Source organism: Amblyomma maculatum, chromosome 2 (genome assembly GCF_055883805.1).
Source record: "Amblyomma maculatum isolate TAMU_Amacu chromosome 2, ASM5588380v1, whole genome shotgun sequence".
NCBI lineage: Eukaryota > Metazoa > Arthropoda > Arachnida > Ixodida > Ixodidae > Amblyomma > Amblyomma maculatum.
Window position 1 is genome coordinate 36,582,771 of NC_139345.1, and position 19,520 is coordinate 36,602,290.

At 42.5% G+C, this 19,520-nt stretch overlaps 3 protein-coding genes across 5 annotated transcripts in view; 2 read left to right on the top strand and 1 right to left on the bottom strand.

Moving 5' to 3' along the window:
* The window catches only part of LOC146198365 (WD repeat-containing protein 44-like), a 30,888-nt gene extending 28,850 nt beyond the window's left edge, over positions 1-2,038 (top strand). The window contains exons 13-18 of one of the 2 annotated variants that reach the window (XM_084593832.1): positions 16-138; positions 196-387; positions 704-802; positions 939-1,054; positions 1,116-1,240; positions 1,809-2,038. In XM_084593832.1, the coding sequence (XP_084449958.1) occupies positions 16-138; positions 196-387; positions 704-802; positions 939-1,054; positions 1,116-1,240; positions 1,809-1,993 (840 nt within the window). In that variant the 3' untranslated portion in view covers positions 1,994-2,038. Of the gene's footprint in view, positions 1-15; positions 139-195; positions 388-700; positions 803-938; positions 1,055-1,115; positions 1,241-1,808 lie in introns of both variants that reach the window. The other variant, XM_084593831.1, reaches the window with a different exon arrangement.
* Positions 2,006-3,127, bottom strand: Bet5 (blocked early in transport 5). Its single transcript, XM_084593840.1, has 4 exons — positions 2,974-3,127; positions 2,839-2,909; positions 2,642-2,780; positions 2,006-2,142 (listed from the first exon to the last, which is right to left on the bottom strand). Exons 1-4 carry the CDS (start codon positions 3,070-3,072, stop codon positions 2,026-2,028), a joined length of 426 nt encoding a protein of 141 aa, XP_084449966.1. The 5' UTR covers positions 3,073-3,127; the 3' UTR covers positions 2,006-2,025.
* A 204-nt stretch (positions 3,128-3,331) lies between these two features.
* LOC146198367 (putative helicase MOV-10) overlaps positions 3,332-19,520 on the top strand; it is a 47,885-nt gene continuing 31,696 nt past the window's right edge. The window contains exons 1-6 of one of the 2 annotated variants that reach the window (XM_084593841.1): positions 3,332-3,989; positions 7,083-7,317; positions 13,634-13,896; positions 15,220-15,360; positions 17,700-17,862; positions 18,177-18,337. In XM_084593841.1, the coding sequence (XP_084449967.1) occupies positions 3,862-3,989; positions 7,083-7,317; positions 13,634-13,896; positions 15,220-15,360; positions 17,700-17,862; positions 18,177-18,337 (1,091 nt within the window). In that variant the 5' untranslated portion in view covers positions 3,332-3,861. The remainder of the gene's footprint in view (positions 3,990-7,082; positions 7,318-13,633; positions 13,897-15,219; positions 15,361-17,699; positions 17,863-18,176; positions 18,338-19,520) is intronic. The other variant, XM_084593842.1, reaches the window with a different exon arrangement.

Below are 19,520 nucleotides of genomic sequence, written 5' to 3' on the forward strand. Positions count from 1 at the left end.
TTGTTCTCTGTGCAGAACAACTTCATTCTGTCCTCGTCCATGGACAAGACTGTACGGCTCTGGCACATCAGCAGCCGCAATTGCCTGTGCTGCTTCCAGCATGTAGACTTCGTCACGGCCATTGCTTTCCACCCTAGGGTAAGCTCAGAGGTGCAGGCCCGAGAAATATATTTAGTAGCCTGGCATCTATTGCAGGATGACCGCTACTTCCTGAGTGGTTCCCTCGATGGCAAGCTGAGGCTTTGGAACATTCCAGACAAGAAAGTGGCCCTCTGGAATGAGCTGGACGGGCAAACCAAGCTCATAACTGCTGCCAACTTCTGCCAGAAGGGGAAGTTTGCCGTGGTCGGCTCCTATGATGGGCGTTGCGTTTTCTACAACACCGAGGTACGCAAGGCTAAGGGGTTGATACATGCCATCATGTGATAGCGTAAGAGCCCCATTGGAACGAAAAGCCGAGAGTGTCTCACATTTGTCACCTATCACCTGCCAATGTTGGCAGGCAGAGACCAGAAGGTGGCTGCCATAGGAGGATGCAAAATTCTAACCATTTTAGATGTGCATGCGTTGTTGCGTCTTATGTGCAGTTATGCATTTCATGCATGACAGCTCGCAACAAGGTTCTTATGCATAATGCATTGTCACAGCTAATGATGATTTGGTGTTCTTCAAGTTTTGGAGCTTTTTTTTTTTCTTGCAGCAGCTCAAGTACTACACCCAAATTCACGTGCGTTCAACACGAGGAAAGAATGCTCAGGGCCGCAAGATTACAGGCATTGAACCCATGCCTGGAGAAGACAAGGTTAGCTTTTTCTTTTTTTTTTTCCATACAGCGTTTAGTTCCATTTGAATCTGCTGATTTAATCGACATCTGGTGCACATCCCCTGCTGTGCTTCTTAGTACCTGGAAGAACTTATGGTCACATTTCACCTTACAGATTCTTGTGACGTCAAACGACTCTCGTATTCGGCTATACGACCTTCGGGACTTGTCACTCTCGTGCAAGTACAAGGGCTATGTCAACCTCAGCAGCCAGATAAAAGGATCATTCAGGTACAGCCAGTGCAGAAAAGTTTTGTGGCAGTCAGACAAATGAAAATGCTGGTTTGTGCAGTCATGACGGACGGTATGTCATCAGCGGCTCTGAGAACCAGTTTATCTACATCTGGAAAACCTATCACGACTACAAGTTTTCTTCAGCACGGCGGGACCGAAACACATACTGGGAAAGCATTAAAGGTATAATCTTGGTTGTCTGCCTCACAAGACGGGTAACTTTGTATTGGATATAGCGTAAGTGCTTTACCTACGTGGATTACCATGCATTGTAAAAGCTGTCCCACGGCAACTTCGGGCAGAGCACGCGACAAGGCACAGTATCTTTTTCTGTTGAAGCCACATTATGCGACTATCCTGCAGAAATTATTTTGTTCACTTACACTGATTGCAGAACCTTGTTTTCTACCTTTTCGCTTTGTGTTATGCTAAATAAGGCAGAGTGCTTACAAGGTTTGAGAGGGTACATTCACTGTGATGTACTGTGAAGGGATGAACACCTGAACCACATTGTCAGGAGAGGGATGAAGTAATGAAAGGAGGGAAAGACTGTCTAAACAGTGTAGGGGACTAGATTGATCTAGACTGCCTGGGCTCCTTTTACACCTGTGGAATGGGAAGAAACAATGCGTGCATGTTTCGCATATTTTTCGTTGGTTCTGTTGTACTTGCACTGTTTGTTCCACTTATTTTGAGGATACACTAACCCAAGCCAACAAGCTCTGACATCCTTCTGTGAATATTTTTGCAGCTCACAATGCAGTGGTGACGGCAGCAGTGTTTGCACCCAAACCAGACTTGGTTCTACAACAGGTGGATGAGACCCCAGCCCCTGAGAGCCCTTCTACTGGCAATTATGTGATCATCAGTGCAGATTTCAGTGGCACCATCAAGGTGTTTGCCCTGCGCAGCCGTTCCAGGGCTAGCCTCCACTGACAGAAAGCCACATGTGAATAAAATAGATGTTTTCACTTGTACAAAGGGGATTTGAGAATGAAGGCATTGAGCTGTTCCTTGAATAGCTCGCTTGTGATGGGTTTGCCAAGCTGGCACTCGGGGTTCTTCACAACATACTCCACATAGACCTGCAGTGAAATAAGATCGCATTAGATGGTGCTCTGACTGGCTTGCATTTTGTTTGCCTGTGACAGGTGCAGCACAGATGACAGCTTTCATGTCATGCTGCACCCTGCCCCACAGGCTAAAGACATACCGCACACCAAACATTTATACACATGACAGTGCCATTGCTCCGCATAATTCTATGGCTACTGCCTCACGCTTCTAAAATCAATGAGCCTCTTGCTAGCCATCTGTACCTATGAAAACAGCAGCAATAACGTATATTCGAAACAGCGTTGATTTCTTGGTGCTACGCGATATCGTTGAGCATAGTATGAAACCGGCTACTGCTCGCAAATGAACGCTGCCTTTCAGCATCCTCAGCAGTGCAAGTGCTGTTTAGATTGTTACTACGGGCCTCTGCAGAGCTCGACCCGGACGGTGCTCACCGGCATAGCTGTGAAAAAAAAAACAGTGGAAAGGCGGGAAAAGCTAATGCCACTCGCAAAGAAAGACGTGTACCTGGTGATAAAGGTCGTGGAGAAGCTCGCGCACGTTGCTGGCGTTTGTGTCCGTGTTCATGACGAATTTCAAGCCCGACGGCGTCTCGTAGAAGTTGAGCTTGTATTTGTTCGTTTTGAAGTTCAGGAAGCCGTCATTGCTACGGAAGGGACATGAGGTCAGGTATTAGAAGTTCCACGCAGGTTGACTGCGCTCACCAGTCCGTGGGGGCGATTTTGGCCACGAAAGACTTGAGGGAGTAGATCATTCCATACATCAGTTTCGCCTCCTGCAGCCAGACACAACGCAGTAAGCTCACTGCAAAGTAAATTCTGGTCAAAATGTGAACTGACCTCTTCCCTCGACATGCCAGAACTCTTGCTTCTTTTCCACTCGTCGTAGTACAGGAATGCCCCATTACGACTGAATATATACAAATTGTGGATCATCATTGCACAAGCCGACGGTGAACACCACTCTGCAATGCAATGCACCCAATGCACCCAGCAGCTGACAAATTGATGATGATGATAACATGTTTCTTTTTTTTTAACGTGTGGAATTATTTTTGATATAAATTTTATAATATAATAACAATTGATAACTGAAAAGAGCTAATGTAAAATTTTAACGATTCTCGTTTTTTGATGTGAGATGTTTTCAAAAGGATAAGCGTTTAATGACAAATCCAAGCCGAACCAATCCAGCAATTCGAAACTACAGGAGCATTGTAACTACAGATAAGCGTGTCTTGCGTTGTACTGGCATTGGCAGGTTGTAGATAAGGGTGCCGATGGCACGCAGTTTGCCGGTTTAACGTATGTTGCAGAGGGTGCAGGTTAGCGCGATTAGCTGCCTGCAGCTATATTTTCGCGGAGATTGTGGTATAACCTGTGGCTCGGTACAAGACCTGTCAGCTTTGCCGCTCTTATGTGCACTTGTACTACACGCAAGTATGACAACCGTGATCGTCCCAGTCTGCCAAGGCACGCTATCATCATGACCATATATATTATCGCGGAGGTTGCGGTTTAACAATAACCTGTGGCTCGGTACAAGTCTTGTAAGCTTTGCCGCTCTTATGTGCACTTGTACTACATGCAAGTTATGACAACCGTGAACGTCCTAGTCTGTCAAGGCACGCTATCGTTGTGACCAATCGTGCCGCATGTTTCTGTTTCTAGAAACAGTTCTGTCAAGCTGAGATCAAGGCACGGACACACTGCAATTGTACCTTTACAATGAGTGACGCAGGTTATAAGTGCGAATTGTGCAACTATAGCTGCCGCAGCAGTGAAGGAGAAAAAAATCACTTGGAATCAAAGAGACATTTCGTCGAATTTTTGAAATACTACCTCTGGGAGCACGAGTAAGTTTTGCTTTTATGTTGTGATTTCGTGCATATTTCTGGCATATGAGTGGAACATACCAGTTGTGGCGGAAGAAATTCTGCAAATTAACGTTTTCATGCGGTAATGGAAGCTGAGAATCACATATATAATTCCATCCAAGCATGTGTTTTTATGGAAGCTGACAAACAAGTATGCATCGCGCGCGCACACACACGCACACACACACACACACACGCGCGCGCGCACACGCACACACACACCACTTTCCTTCCACTTAATTATACCCCCACCAATCAGACTTTCATGCTCGGGCCAATGCCACTTCCTCACTGCCTGCAGTTACTTCGTTTAATTTGCCCATAGTGATGCCCATGACGATTTAGTAGGTTAAGCCTATTTTTTATTATAAGAATGATGTTACCTTGTCTGTCGAATATGGGGACCTTCACATGGGTACATTAGGTGCAGTTGGCTAGGATAATTATTCCAACTTGGTATGCATTTAGAACATGACCTACCAATAGAGCTACTGCCTTGTCCTAATGGCAGTCTATTTAAACTTTACACTGCTAGCTGCTAGGATCAATATGGCCATGCAACTAAAATTACAATAATCATAATGGTCCCTTGCTAAGCCCAGTTGGGAGCCCAATTTGACTTTCATTTAGAAAAAATGTTGGAACCATTTAAGAGTGCATTTCACCTGTCCAATTAGGAAAGAATTTCACTGATCGCTGTGTCCCGTTAAAACCAACTCAAAATCCAATTGGTTCCAGCGTTTCTTTTTTACTGGGCATTGCTGCACACCGTATATACATTTATTATAACATACTCTTTTCACTTCGTATCTTTATGCCACTTGAAGGCTGCAAATACATTATGGCTGTTAGATGTGTTAGATGCAGCATCAAAGCAAAATGAACTGGTCACTGCCGCCCATATAATTGTATTCGGCTTACCAGAAACGATATATTTCTGTTAGTTCAGTCTGCAATCCAGCAGCTACTGATGCACGAGCCTATCTGTGGACTGCTGTCAAGCAGAGTACGGTTAAAATGAGGAAATTTTGCACTTGTTTTGTGCGTGATCTAGTTGTTTGAGTATTTTTTGAAGCCATGTTAATCATTTTTAAAGGGTACTTGTAAGGCATTTATATATTTTACATGACAGCGTATGCAGTTTGTTTGATTGAAACGCCATCGCTGTATCCTAGTTTTGGCTCGGGGTTTTGTCGGATTTTGTAGGAAGTGTTTGGAACTTGGTAGGAAAAATGGAGGCCTGTAGTTGAGGCAGAGTGTTCAAATGTCCGTTTAGAATTGTGACAGGCACTGCACCTTTTCTATAAACCAATTGACAAATTAAGTGTACGTGTCCACCGAAAATTGGGATAGACACTGCACCTTCCTTCCCCCAAGAACTAACTTAAACAAAAAGTATTTTTAAAAATAGCGGAATGAAAAAGCAGTGTTTAAGGCACTATCGTGTTTACTCTTATAGGCGAAGCAAGCTTCCCCCCCCCCTTATTTTTTATTCTAATAACAGTCGCCAGAGTGTCTCAGTGGTAGAGGTGCTCGACTGCTGAGTCCGTAAGGTGAGTTCAGCCTTGGTTGTGGCAGTCACATTTCAATGCAGGCAAAAGGTGGTCAAAAATACTGGACCCTCTCATTACAGCATCCCATGTATTCTACTGATATACTTTTTTTCTGAAGGCTACTGCGCATACATCACAGGAACAAGTAAGCTATTTTGCTTCATAGAATTCTACTTAGTGCTGCTGCTTTGTCATAAGAAAACTCATTGTTTGTGACAAGCGGAATATATCAGTACTAATTAGTGCTTTTAAATAAATGCACATATGATTTATTGGAGTTTCCAGAAATTCTTACACTAATAATTTATGATTTGTCAACACCACACATGCATGCTTACACACACAAAATTAGCTTATTCTTTCATCACTTTCAGTGATTGTTCGCCTTCTTCATACTCACTTTCAGGGTCATTAGAGCAGCGCCACATGATTAACTTTGCTGCCACTGACTGCAAAATCCCCTCCACGTGCAAAATCCACTCCACTCAGCATGCTACACATGAATAGTTAGCTTTCCTGTGCGGCTGAAGTTCCTGTGAAGTGTCGGTGTGACCTAACTTTAGGAAAAATGTTCGGAGCAGTGCTGGCATCATCTAGGCAGAATTAATGTGCATACACCATCTGTAACATACCTGGCAGGCAGTATACATTGTCAGCGCTATATTCAATCGCTTAATTCTCAACTCAAGGACATATGTGAACCAGACCATTTCTTCTGTATTGAGGCAGGTCACAGCATTTATTTAGCATCTGCATGGGTTTAGAGAATGCTAGCACATCAATTAATATATTGTCCTGCAGTGCTCCTGCCAAAGAATACAGGCAGAGTAGCTTTGCCTTACTAAAGCAGCAGGACGAGCATGCATGGCATGTTGCTCACAGTTAGTACATTCTGAATGACAGTTCCCTTCCAGATCCCCAGTACAGTACCGTGCTACCACTAAGGTGCGTTCTGAATGCACTCGCTGGAAAAGGGACTAAATTTGCCTTGCACCAATATGATTCTCTCTTCCGTGGAACCAAGTGCACGTCATTGAGAAGGCAAAGAAAAACAAAACTGTCATAAGGCTAGTGAGATGCAATGAAAATATCAGGCCCATAAGTGCATCACAATGCAAACACGTGCAAAGTGACATCAGACAATCACAAAAAAGCAGGATTATGTGGTTGCATGCCTTGTTTCCTTTCAACCTAGGCTTCCTTTAAGCACTGTAGATGAATTTTATGCTTTCTGAATTTGCAACACTTCAATTAGTTTATCAGTTCTCCATTGCAAAGGGCTCATTTTCTTTGCCTGAAAATTCGACTTGAGCTTAGTGAACCAACAACACATATGTTTCCATGAGTGCCACCAGTGGCCGATCCACACTAGTGGAGCAAAGGTGGCACCACCTCTAGGTTTAACTTATGGTGAATAAACCTCCTATAGTTGTTTGACCTAAGTGGACATGCATAATATGTGCATAAATGATTTACTGTAAATTCTAAATGCTGCCAAGTAATTTATCCACTTTTTCAGAGACTTCCTCGTGAAGGACAAAAGAAATATTAAGGTGTCATGCCAAGAGACTGAGGACTGTGTACCATCAATTTCCTTTCGTGCACGACAAAACCAGGAGGTTAGGGTGACATTGCTTGTGAACGTAGCTTCAGAGGCCCCATCAAGAGTGTTCTTGCAGACCTGCACCTTCCTTCACCCATCAAAAGTATGCTCTCTTGAAGATGAAGCTGGTGTGTGTGCAGGACAAGGCCAGGTAATTTTCCTGAATATTTCCATATTTTTTTATGTATAAGACGCATTTTTTTTTTTTTTTTAATAATTTTACTGGTGCGTCCTATACAATGGTATACAAAGGTGTGTCCTAGAGACGCTTTGCAGCATGGGAGCCTGGGCGCTGCCATATTTGATCATATGATCCCGCCGCCATTGCGCGCCTCCTGTTTCGGCGGCTGTCAGTGCGTTCCCACTGTGCAATAGGGTGCTGTTTAAGCTTTCATGGGTGACTCGAAGATGTTCTGTTGAGGTATATTTGTGGCACTGAATGGTTTCTTCAGGCTTACCTTAGGTGACAAATGTGCGGCCTCCTAATGAGCTTGTATTTTGCAGTCTTCCTTTAATTTTTTTTTTTTTTTTCAGTTCATCATGTGGCAGTAGTGTGGTAGAAAAAAAAAAATTGATTTTAAGGCTTTGTAATATATAACTACATTACAGACCGAGAGCTTCCTTTCCCGAGGTCTGTATTCCAGCCGCTAGGAGAAAGGGGACTTCTTCAACCACTTTGCACTGTATGAAACTTGCAAGTGAAAATGCACGCGCATGTGGTCGCCTACTTACAGCCCGCATATTATTTAAGCTTTCGTTAATGTCCTGACCAACTTCCCTGGAAAAACACTTTTCTCGAATGATAGGTCAAGTTCTCAGCTGTTCAGATAGATTCAAAATCAAGACAAAACCGTGCACCTTAAATGCAGTGATTGGAATCTGCTGACTGCACGTGATCTGTTGCGCTACATTTCAGTGCCATAGATCACAGACTAGCCCGCACCTTTACCCCAAGAAATCATTTGAAAGATACAAAATGCTCTCTTACAGAATTGTACTACTATGCTCCACATAACCGCCATTCTGTACATGCAACGGGCATTCTATGAACTGTGACATCGAAATTTGTCTCCGACGATGGTTGCAATCGTGCACAGTGTGACAGTATTTCTCCATGCACATCAGGCAGGTATCCAACAATGATAAGAGAAAAGGGAGCTAGGGCCCCCTCTCCATTTGATTGAGGCAAGAGTATACCTTGCTCCCCTTCCAAAGAAATAATTGTGCCTGCACCGCATAGTTTCTTTTCATAAAGGCTTTCAGGATATTTGGAACAGCAAGGGGCCTAGAACAGTTTGACAATGGTGCAGCAAAAGGGGCATTACATCCCTGGCATGATTAGCTACTTGGTTGTTCTTGCAGATACCACGAGCACTGAAATTAGTCATCGGGTAGAATTTATGGCATTTCTATGATTTTTTACTGGCCCTAACAGCTTGCTAACATGCTCTCTTCACAAAAACGTGCCCATTAGGAAAGACAGAAAATAACTTGGAAAAACGTGTGTGCGTCCCAAAAATCCTGATATGCGGGCTTTTTCATCAAACCTTTCAGCGATCAGGCCAGAGAAACATTATTCTCGAATTCTTTGTGCATTGCATTTAGAAGAAAGGCAGCTGTTATAGTTATCGGTACTGATGAACATTGTATATGTGCTGTTTTACTATTGATAAGGAAACAATACTCTTTCATGATCCAAAGTCAGTCATGTGTAATTACATGCAAAGTGAAACGGTGTGTTGTAGAGTGGATGGTGAAATGGATGCCTAGACTGCATTATGATTGCAGGATTAGTCTGCTGTGTTTCATGGAGATTTGTGGATATGCTGTTGGGAACTCGAAAGATACTGTCACTTTGTTATCATATTTGCGATGTCACTATTCGGCAGTTTCTTTTACCATAGTAAATTAACGGATTATTAAAAGTGTGATAAGAGCACAAGCTGCTGCAACCCACCGACATCCCCCCCGCGACTAGTGAAGCGACACAACCTAGCATTTGCTAGTTACAGCACTAGCAAAGGACAAAAAAATGCTGGACGCTTTGCTATCATCTGTTAACTGTTGAAAACACACTTGACATGCCAGTACTAGCAGTGCAGCAGTGGTTAGAGGCTCAGAGGCTCAAAATGACAGAATATGGTGGCAGTTCCACTGGCGCTGTCTGTTGTGCTAATTGAATATACATAGGGAAATTTGGTAATTGCCTTCATTGTTTTGCTTTAGAAAAGAAGGTAGTGTTTATTAGTACGTTTTCTTTTGTAGTGGAATAATAGCATAGGATGCAAGGTGTTTGTGATAGTTTTAAGGATGAATGCGGGACTGTAATGTCAAAAATTTCACTTTAGCCTTGATGCAAGGCAAGCTTTGTCTAGGCAAGCGGTGGCTGAATGGATGGTTTGATGTCAACCCATCAATGCAGGCTGGATGGCAGAGCTGGTGAAAGGGAAAAAAAATAAAATTAGTTTATGTTATGGGTATGACTGACTGGTTTTCTTAGTGTTCTTTCCTTATATGTCTGACAACTGACTTAAGTTGTCATGAAATTAGGGTGGAAGCAAAATGATCTTGCCTCATAGTGTAACAACTGAGTACCGTTATAGCAAAGCAGTAAGGATTCGTAACTTTCATTTGGCATTGAACTAGATAATGTTCTTTTTTTCTTCTTTTTCAGCATATATCTCAGGATTGCGCACACATTGAAAAACTGAACAAAACATGCAAAACAGCACAAGTGCCCCATGTAATGAAAACGACTCACATGCACATTGAGGGAGTAGACAATGCCTGAATAAAAAAGCTTGGTAGTCAAATGTGACGTCGCTTGCCTTTTTGTTACATAAGCATTTGTCCTGTTTTACATGTTTTGTTTGTTCAGTCTTTTTTCAGACTGATGCGAAAACCTGTGATGCATGCTGAAAAAAAAAATGATCTTGCTACATGTGCCTCTGCTAGGAAGTGCAGCCAGGAAGCCATATAAAAGTGCGAGACTTGGGCCTAGTTGGTTTTTCATGATGGTGAACTGTACTTAATTTTTTACTGACAAAGGAATGAAGACACAGCACAGAGCACGAACTCGCAACTAATTTTTAATGGATCAGGCAAGTTTCCCTTTATGCAAGTGCACATGAGCGTTACATGTAGGCTATAGAACATGCGGAAAATATTAAAAACAATGCTCATCATGGACAGATCTACACATCAGTGCAAACACATCAGTACAAATTTGCCATCCACAGCGGCCACTTTTCAACGGAGGCAAAAAGCAAGGCATTTGTGTACTGTACAATGTCAGTACACGTTAAATAACCCCAGGTGGTCTAAAATTCTGAAGCACTCCACTGTGGCATTCCTCATAGCCTAAGCCGCTTTGGGACATTAGACCCTATAAATCTTAAATTAACAAACTGCTCAATATGAATAAGTTTGTACCGAATCATAGATCTGCTTGTGATGGGTGTTGATTTCAATTTTTTCCTTATGTTTAACGTCCCACAAGTGGGGGTCATGTACTTTCTTATAAAAGGAAATTTGCTTCACCCATTAAAAAATTACTGACGATTACGTTACTTCCTAATGCGAAATTTGAGCGCAGCAAATAAGCTGTTTCACCTTTTCGATAGATTGAGGCAAAGAAATCGAGCAACACATGTATGCGCTATCACAGAATTTTTTTTTTTTTTTTTTTTTTTTTCACACGTATTCCTTTAACAAAGACTCCCTTCTCGGCGGCGGCGATGAGCTTCTGCTTCAGCCTCGCTTACACCTGGTTGCTCTCGACGGTGGCGATGAGCCTCCGCTTCGGCGGTGCGAACGGCAGGGTCTTCTCGACGGCGGCGATGAGCTTCTGCTTCAGCCTCGCTTACTGCTCTGGATTCTGGCGGCGATGGCGCTGGGCCTCTGCTCTGGCAGCTCGTTTAGCAGCAGCAGCAGCAGCAGCAGACGGAGGACTTCCACCGGTCGTCTCGCTCATGGCTCAGAAAGAACTGGCAGATAATTTCGCAGTGGTGAATGGCAGCGGCAATTTCGGCTCGGGCGGTGCACATATACAGATCCGCCGCCACCGATCTGGCTCTCTGATTGCCACCGCACAGGGGTTGCATTGGAGGAGAAGCGAAGAAAGGAATTAAGTTCGAGCCGGCGATTTGACAACCGGAGACTCGCAGGAAGAGGGGGGAGGGGGGCGGCGTGTACACCCAGCGGCAAACGATGGGGGCAGAAGCGCGCGCAGCAAGCGGACAACGCGATAAAGCGAGGAGGGAAGAGATAGCAGCGACTGACTGATGCTGCTGACGCCGATAGTGAGTCAACCCCAGCTGCGGAGTTGGTTTCAGGGACAACGCCGCCAATGCCGACGCAAACAATATGATACCCTCGCTTCCGCAGCGCCAAGAACCAGGTCTAGCCGTGGGAAGGTGGTCACGTATTCGTCGACGTGCCGGGGCCTACGTGAAATAACCGGCGCGTCGGCAACTGAAGAGCACCCTATCCGCCACACAGGAACGGGGGGGGGGGGGGGGGGGGGGGACCCTCCCCTCCTCTTTCTGCATGGCGGCGACGGTGTTCTATGCAGTCACGTTATCTTGACTCTCTATAAAGTCCCTTGATAATCCAGCGGTATCAGTCGGTCGCTGCTAGCGCTGGGGGGATGAAAGGGGGGCGGAGCTGGTTATGAGGCCGACGCCGACGCGAAACCCAGGAACGGACGCCAAAGAGCTGCGCCCTAAAATTAGTTCACCATCATCAGGAAGCCATGCCCCATGGAAACTGTGGCAGGAGAAACTGTGGCAAGCCTAGCTGAGAATACTTATGATTGGCAAGTTCTTAGTTGCACGCTTATTCTTCCTAGTTTGCTCCTTTTCATTTGTGTACTGACTTTAGGCCCACCAAAGCTCTGCTAGTCCATTCTATCATTTTTATTCGTTCCTTTTGTTGTATTTATTAATCTTTTCCTGAGAGTGCAGATAAAGTGGTTTCACCATTCTATGATAAGGCATTGGCAAGCCAGCTAGTTGATAGTCATGCAGTACTGTTAGGGATTGGATGGGTGTACATCATTAGTAGCCACAGCAATTGTTATTGAAAATGCAACACTCTCTTAGCTGTATTGCTACAGAATGCAGCCGTACTATTGCTACACCCTGTAGCAGTATGCATCAATACATTGATTAATAAGAAGACTTGCTGATATATATTGTCAGTGCAGTTGGTGACACCAATTAAAGATATAAAGGGTTGTTCTTGGTGTTGCTGGAATGCAGTGAGCTTTGTGTCATTCTCTCATGATTATTTCAATTTCAGTGTGATGCATGCATGTGGAGATGAGACAACAGCAACGCACACTATTCTCTATTGCCTACAAATTGAAGCGATAAGAAGAAAAACATTTTGTGCTGTTTTACAAGGAACATATTCCTTTTCATCCAGCATCTTCTCCCTTATTGATCGATTCTGTATTTTTAGGTTTTTAAAAGGAGCAGATATTTTAAACAGTATATAAATTGAAATAATTAAAAATCATATACCATATAGACCTTTAACATATTTTGTTTGGCGCATGGTATTGCCATTATCCCCTTCAGGCGCTGCGTCCACATAAGTAGAGGCACGAATTTCATTATATCTTTGCACAGAGGGCAAATTTCCGCCTTTGAATTTGACGCCCTTAACATTTCGACCCGCCCTGTCAAGTATGGGGCGCCATCTCTTGCAGCTACAGCGAAGTGTATTTGTAAAAAGCAAGTAAAGATGGATGTCGCAACGTTTTACAGTGGGACGGGTCAGTAACTTTTGTTTTTGTGTGCCTCTTTCTAAACAGATGCCTAATAATGCTATTTATTGTAGTGAATGTGTCAATAAGGGAATGTAGAAGTTGCATGCCAGATTTCATAGACATAGAAAAAGTACTTCAGCAGATTTTCAGAGTTTCGTGGACACAGTGTCTTAATGCCGATATTGTCAAAGCCGCACATTCTGTCCGCGGCGCTTGAATAGAGGCACTGCCTCACAAAATCCTTAATACTACCACTGAATGGTAGATGTGTCCTGCATGGTAGCCCACTTCGCATCTGACTGCTGGGACCTTGGCAACTAGTTTCCATGGAATTCAAGTAAAGGCATGGATGGTGCATGCTGTTATCTCACGTGCTCACCGATTGATAGCGCCAGAGAACCTCTGCCAGTGCGATGTTGTCGCATAGCCTCTGTTATAGAGTAGTTAAATATATAAAAGCAACCAGCAAAGTAGAACACCTGGTAGTGTCAAAATGCTCACCACACTGCGTTTTTAAGAAAGCGTGCTGTAATGTATAAATGAGATTTTTTCACTGTATTTATAATATTCGTCATTTACCTGCTACAGCACCATATCATAAACAGCATTGCTTGCAGCATTTTAGCTCGGACCTCTCACACTGTGTAGTTTGATCTCTGAGGAAATTTTTTTCCTTTTTTTTCTCACTGTGCAGGCAGTCATTGCACCTGGTACAACTTATCACATTGTTGTGCGATGCTTTGCACAAGAGGCAGGAAACTTCCGCCTTCCCCTGGCCTTGAAATTTCAGGAAGACACCTGTGATAAGTGGTTGTTCACTATTGTGAGGTTTCTTGAGCCAACATTCTATGATGATGGAGGTGATGACCTGGAACCTGTGGAGCCTTACTTTTTCGTTCCACCAGTGCCAAAGCTGCCAGACTCGGATCGTGTCATTAAAGGGAAACTTCCTAAAAGGTTAGCGGCTACTATCATTTTTTTTATTGCTATCATTAAAGCCGCACCGCTGCTTGCTCTTAAACATTGCAACATGTCACTGTAATTCACTAGCCTGCTGTTTTGTAATCCGCCTGTGTTTGCTTGCTGAGTCCATCATTTCTGTAATGTTCTATGTTTGAAATTTGTTCCAAGTATCCAGAGCTGTTTTCACAATATCAGTGATGCCAACTATATCTCAAATCCCTGGTAGAGAGTAGGATAGCCATTTCATGCCTATAAAGAAAGGATACAGTTTCAAAAACAAAAATTAGATATGCGTCACAAATCTCTATAGTGCACCTAGGAAGTGCTGTCTGGTGCTGTAACTTTTCTTTTCTCTCACATGGTAAACTATTTACTAAAAGATACTGTGACCAAGTTTTCATTGCTGAAACAGTTTGGGGTGATTAATTTAAATGATTTATTTGACATAAATGTATTTTTTAGGGCAGAATGGGGTTGTGATTCTGTGAGCGTGGAAGTGTGCACCATGCACAAACTTTTTTTGTCACCATTAGAATGTGCACATGTCTGTAATGGTTAAATGTTATAGAATTTATTGCTGATCTATGGGCACTAGAGAAAGGGGGCAGGGAGATGGGGCTCTTATAGAACATAAAGCAAAATGAACTAGGATTGAAAGAAAGCTTATATTGAAATGTAGGCAGGTGGACTGAGGTTTCCCTTCAACCTTTGTTTATTTTGCCCTGGACACTGTACGGAAACATGTAAACTGTGTGGCTGGTTAACAAAGGCATCACAAGTGCGTGCCAAAGATAACTTTCTTGTTGGAAAGCAGTCTGTGCTTTTTATGGCTTTTGGTCTCGGTGGTTATCGCGTATGCTCTAGAACAGGATGGTTTTGTCGTGGTGTAGAACTTAACAGCTTTCAGAAGATGCTGAGGAACCCTGGGGCCCTTTGCTTCCATCCCTTCCTGCCTCACATGCATGGGAAAAAAAGAAGAGAGAGAGAAATAGAACATGCAGTTGCAGAGCCTCTCAGAAAGCATCGAGATTGAATTAATGATGACCCTCTTTATTGTGAGACAGTCTGCTGTATGAGCAGTTAGTGCATGATAAGGGCCTTGGCTGCTTAAATGAAAGTAAGCTGCTTGAAAAGAGGGGCAGGAAACATTAGAGGAAAAGATGTTAACTAGTAAGTTCGTGTACACAGAATTTGAATTGTCACATGGTTGTACAGAGCATGTGCAGCGAGTGCATTTACAGTTGATTTTGTGTAAAAGGCGTAAAGCAGTAGTGTTTTTTTTTTTTTTTTTTTTTTTTTTTTTTTTTTTTTTTTTAGTGACAACATTCAGGAGCTAGAGCGAAAAAAGCCACTGAGTGAGTATCGACTCGACAAAGAACTAGTGTTGTTCCAGGAGCATGGACTGGTGGAGTGGGAAGGTATTGAAGAAGACCAGTTGAAGCTGCTTCTCTATATCAAGTAATCGCAAAGTCATTTTCATTTATTGTTTGCTTGTTGTTTTATGTATGATTCATAACATGTTAGGCGAAATTTTTGTTCTTGATCTGTGCCTGGCAAATAGCTGTTCATAATGAGCAAGTGAAGCCATGTTTCACTCGCAGTAGATTATGTTTGCTGTCATGCTATGCTGATGTCACAAAAGGGGTCCTTACCAACTGTGTGTGCAATGTGTGTTGACTACGAATGCTAGGCATGTAGTGAATCCAGATTTCTTCGTTGACACAGGTTGCTTTTGTACAGCATTTTATCCTTGTCCAAGATGTTGTGCTTGCTTTTTACCTTGTGTGTATTGCCAGTAAGAAAGAAAATTTTAGGTTATAATGAAATGCCACTAGAGAAGGAAGTGATTAGAGTCAAATTAAAGAAAAAAAGCATTCCATACTCATTAGATCCATTATTTTTTGTCTAATTTAATGCATAATAGTGCTGTGACACAACTGATATATAAAAGAATAGAAAAGGCTGTGTTTTACAGTATTTCACCAATGAACTGTGCTCACTTTGAAGGCTACCGAGAAACAAGAAATGCAAACAGCTGTATCAACTTTTGTTGGTTAAACGGCTTATTACTCTTGTCATTGTTTGGCCTTTGCTAGGTCTTTCCTAATAATTTGGGTCTTTTGACGTGCATCCTGAGCACATGTAGATGGACTTCGTGATTTTTAATGTCACGCGAGCATTGATTGCTCAGCACTATTGCACCTAAAGACAAAAGGGAGGAGAAAGCATTATGAGAGCAAGGGGGTGTTCACAATTCCTGTGGCTGAATGTAACGCCATCTGATGGCCGGTTCTGATTTATGCAGAGCAACCCCTGCCAGTCATTCACTGTTATGCATCTTAGCTGCAGGAAGCTGCTACTAATTGTTTTACCCACTGCACACAAATGTGGGTGATACCGAAAAGAGCACATAAACAGCCTAACATTCCATAGAAATCAATTGTTACAACATTTATGAAAAACTCATCCTAAAAGGTTCTTGATATTGGCACATTAATTAGGTGTAAAAGAGTGATTACTCTTCAGAGTCCACCCAAGCCCAGCCATATGGCTTTCTCAGAAACTTTGTAGAAATAAAAATTTGCCCTGATGCGAGGTTTGAATCAAGACCTCCACCTGTCTGAGATAGTCGTTCTGCCAACTGAGGTAACCTTGAAGGCTAGCAGCTCGGATGGTATTGAGGGAGAACTTGAAATGAGAAGTGAGGGAGTGTCCCAAAGTGGCCACCACAAAATGTCTGAATGGAATAATGTGATTTTTGTATTTGTATATGTATAGCTTTACGCTTATAATGTGAGCGTTCTGAATCTGTGTTACCGCTTGTTAGTTTGACATCTTTTCGTTTATGAATATTAGCAAATATTCTATTTGTATTCAGTTTGATTTTGTCACATTTTGATTTGATATTTGATTTGGTAACAAAGCAGACTCGGTAACGGAGATTCTCTATTTGTAATCAATTTAATTTGGAAAAACTACTATTCTCACATGCATAGTTATAGCTACTCTCTTGACCAATGCGTAATTTTATGTGCAGTGTACATATACCTTGTGTCTCTGCTAAAAGTAATGGAGGTTTTGTAAGTGAAAGATTGAGTGCCATGGCCAGGTGATAGCAACTGATGGCGGTTGAGAGTTGCATGGCCTAATCTGCAGTTTTCTTTTTGTTCTGCAGTGTTTATTAATTACTAATTAGTAGCTTTTAAAATTGACTTCAGGAATAAAGTATCAGTTCTGAAGTTGTAGGTTACCTTTAAAAACAGCCGGCTGAAATGTGCGCGCCAAAGCACCAATCACTGGCCTTAACACGAAAGCCCATGAAATACAAGAGCTGCCACCCGACAGCTTTGTGGACAGCACTTCAGAGAAAAAGCAGATGTTCTGTGAGATATCTCTTGGGACTGAGCTAGCATCATTGTTGCAGCATGTGGTAGTTTTTGCATTTCATAGGCGTCATTTTAAAGCCATACTTTTTTTCATAATGGTCTGCACGTTCCATGTTGGCCCTTTGTTCCCAACAGTATTTATAAACTTAGCTTCTTTATTAACAGAGTTTCCAAAACAGGTAAAATACTGCTGGCTAGGTTGAGCTACTGTCAACAGCACTCGATTGGTTTCACTTGCCTATGACACCGTCTTTTTTAAACCTTGTCTACTTTTAGCTGGAATATGCAATGTTTATTTATTAACTGTGCATATCATTGCACTACTGAAATGTTGCAGTACCTCTGAGAACTTCATAGAACAATGTATAGATTGCAGTAGCTCACTCTGTGTTTGTACCAAATGCTGTGCAGGAAAATTTTAGAGGACCCAATATCTGAAAGTACTTACTGGGGCCGCTTCTCGACACTGCTGTTCCTGGAAGAAGTCCAGATGAGAATCGACATTCGCAAATATGACATGGTTGGTGCACCGTTAACTCCTTGTCCTACGCAGACTGACTGGTATGTTTTAGAGGTAAGGAAATTTTTATAAACTTTCATAAAACTTGTGCTGGTATATGAACTGGGAACTTGAGGGTAATGGCATTGTTCATCTAGTAATTGCTTCTGAATTACCGTAATGGCCCAAATGTAGAGCAACCATAATAGTGATCGGTTCCGATTTGAGAAATGACTTTTCTATTATAAGTAAAAGAGGTTGTGTTATATTTGAATAAATGTGGTATATAATGCCCTTTCTTTCGCTTCCTATCATTCTAACTGCAAAAACTTCCATTTCTGCTGGCAGTTTTAATGTTCTGATTTTAATGCATGAAATTTTGTGTTCAGGTGCCTGGACTAGTGGAAATGAGGCCATCTGTGTTAAAAGGAGACAAGATTTTTGTGCGTCTCTCGTGTGAATCATCAGATGAGATGCTAGAAGTGCTGGAATATGAAGGTTTTGTCCGTGATACTAGGAAAGGATCTGTTCTGATTAGCTTTTGCAAGCGGTAAGTTTCTATTTTATTTTCTTACTCTCATGGATGAGCATCCGAATTCTGCTATTTGTTGTGTTGTCTTTCTTGGTTTTCTTCATTCATTTATTAATTAGGCCATACCTTTTCCTGAAACTAGTGAACAGCAGTATAAATATGGCAATCGCCTTATCAACATCACTATTTAACAGCATGTTTAAATTAGCCTTTCAGTCGTATAGTGCAGTTCAAAGACCAAGGGGCTTAAAAGCCACTGCAGCGCAGCAACAGCCCTATCGTGTGCCATACACAAACATTCAAATGAAATCGAAATCTATTTGATAACTTGCTTTTTCTTTCAGTTTACACTTATCAGTGACATGACATTGTTAGATAGCAAGAATTATTATGCAAATTTCTTAGCAAATGTCGATCAATGCCAAAAGAAGTGTTGTGCTTGGATGTTAAACTTCCATCAATATGGCTACGTATATAATTACTTAGAGCAGCTGGTGGCAAATTTTTTTACCATTATATAAAAGGCTTGGGAAATTTAGTCTTATAAGTTAGGAAGGAATTCTCATAATAATGTTAAAAGGGCTAGACGTAGTAGCCTTCTAGCGCCAGCGTGCCACCCCTAACTATTGGAGTTGCGATTCACAACCTGTTGTGTGATAAGTCATCTCTGCAGCAGGTTCAGGCCAAGAGGGATACATGAGTCTTCTACTCGAAGCAGCATTTATTGTGTTCCAGCAAATATAACTGACAACATTCAAAATAAATGCCACAGCGAGGAAACGCCTCACCTGTGTACAGGGGTGAATAAAACCACGAAAGGGGCAAGTACACTTGAAAAGGGAGAGACGTTCTGCTCACCTTACATGGATTCACTCTCACATACCCTTAGTGGTCAGTCAAACATGATGGCCAGTTGATTTGATTGCTGTAATGGTCTTCTTGGCAGAGGTGTGATTCATGTGCATGCACTTCTATCTGAAAAAAAGCGAAAGTCTCTGAGAGAAGGGTGCTGCTCCTGAGTTGTGACGAAGAATTCCTTCTTGTTCTTCAAGGGGAAAGAAGGACTGCCACCATGCTGGCAGCAGCTCGGAAGGCAGGGGGGACAATGTGTGTGTATGCCCTCTCCTTGCCTACTGACTGAATAGCGTTTGCATGAAGTCATGTGATAATTATGCAAGGCCGTCATGTTGGGACAGGGGAA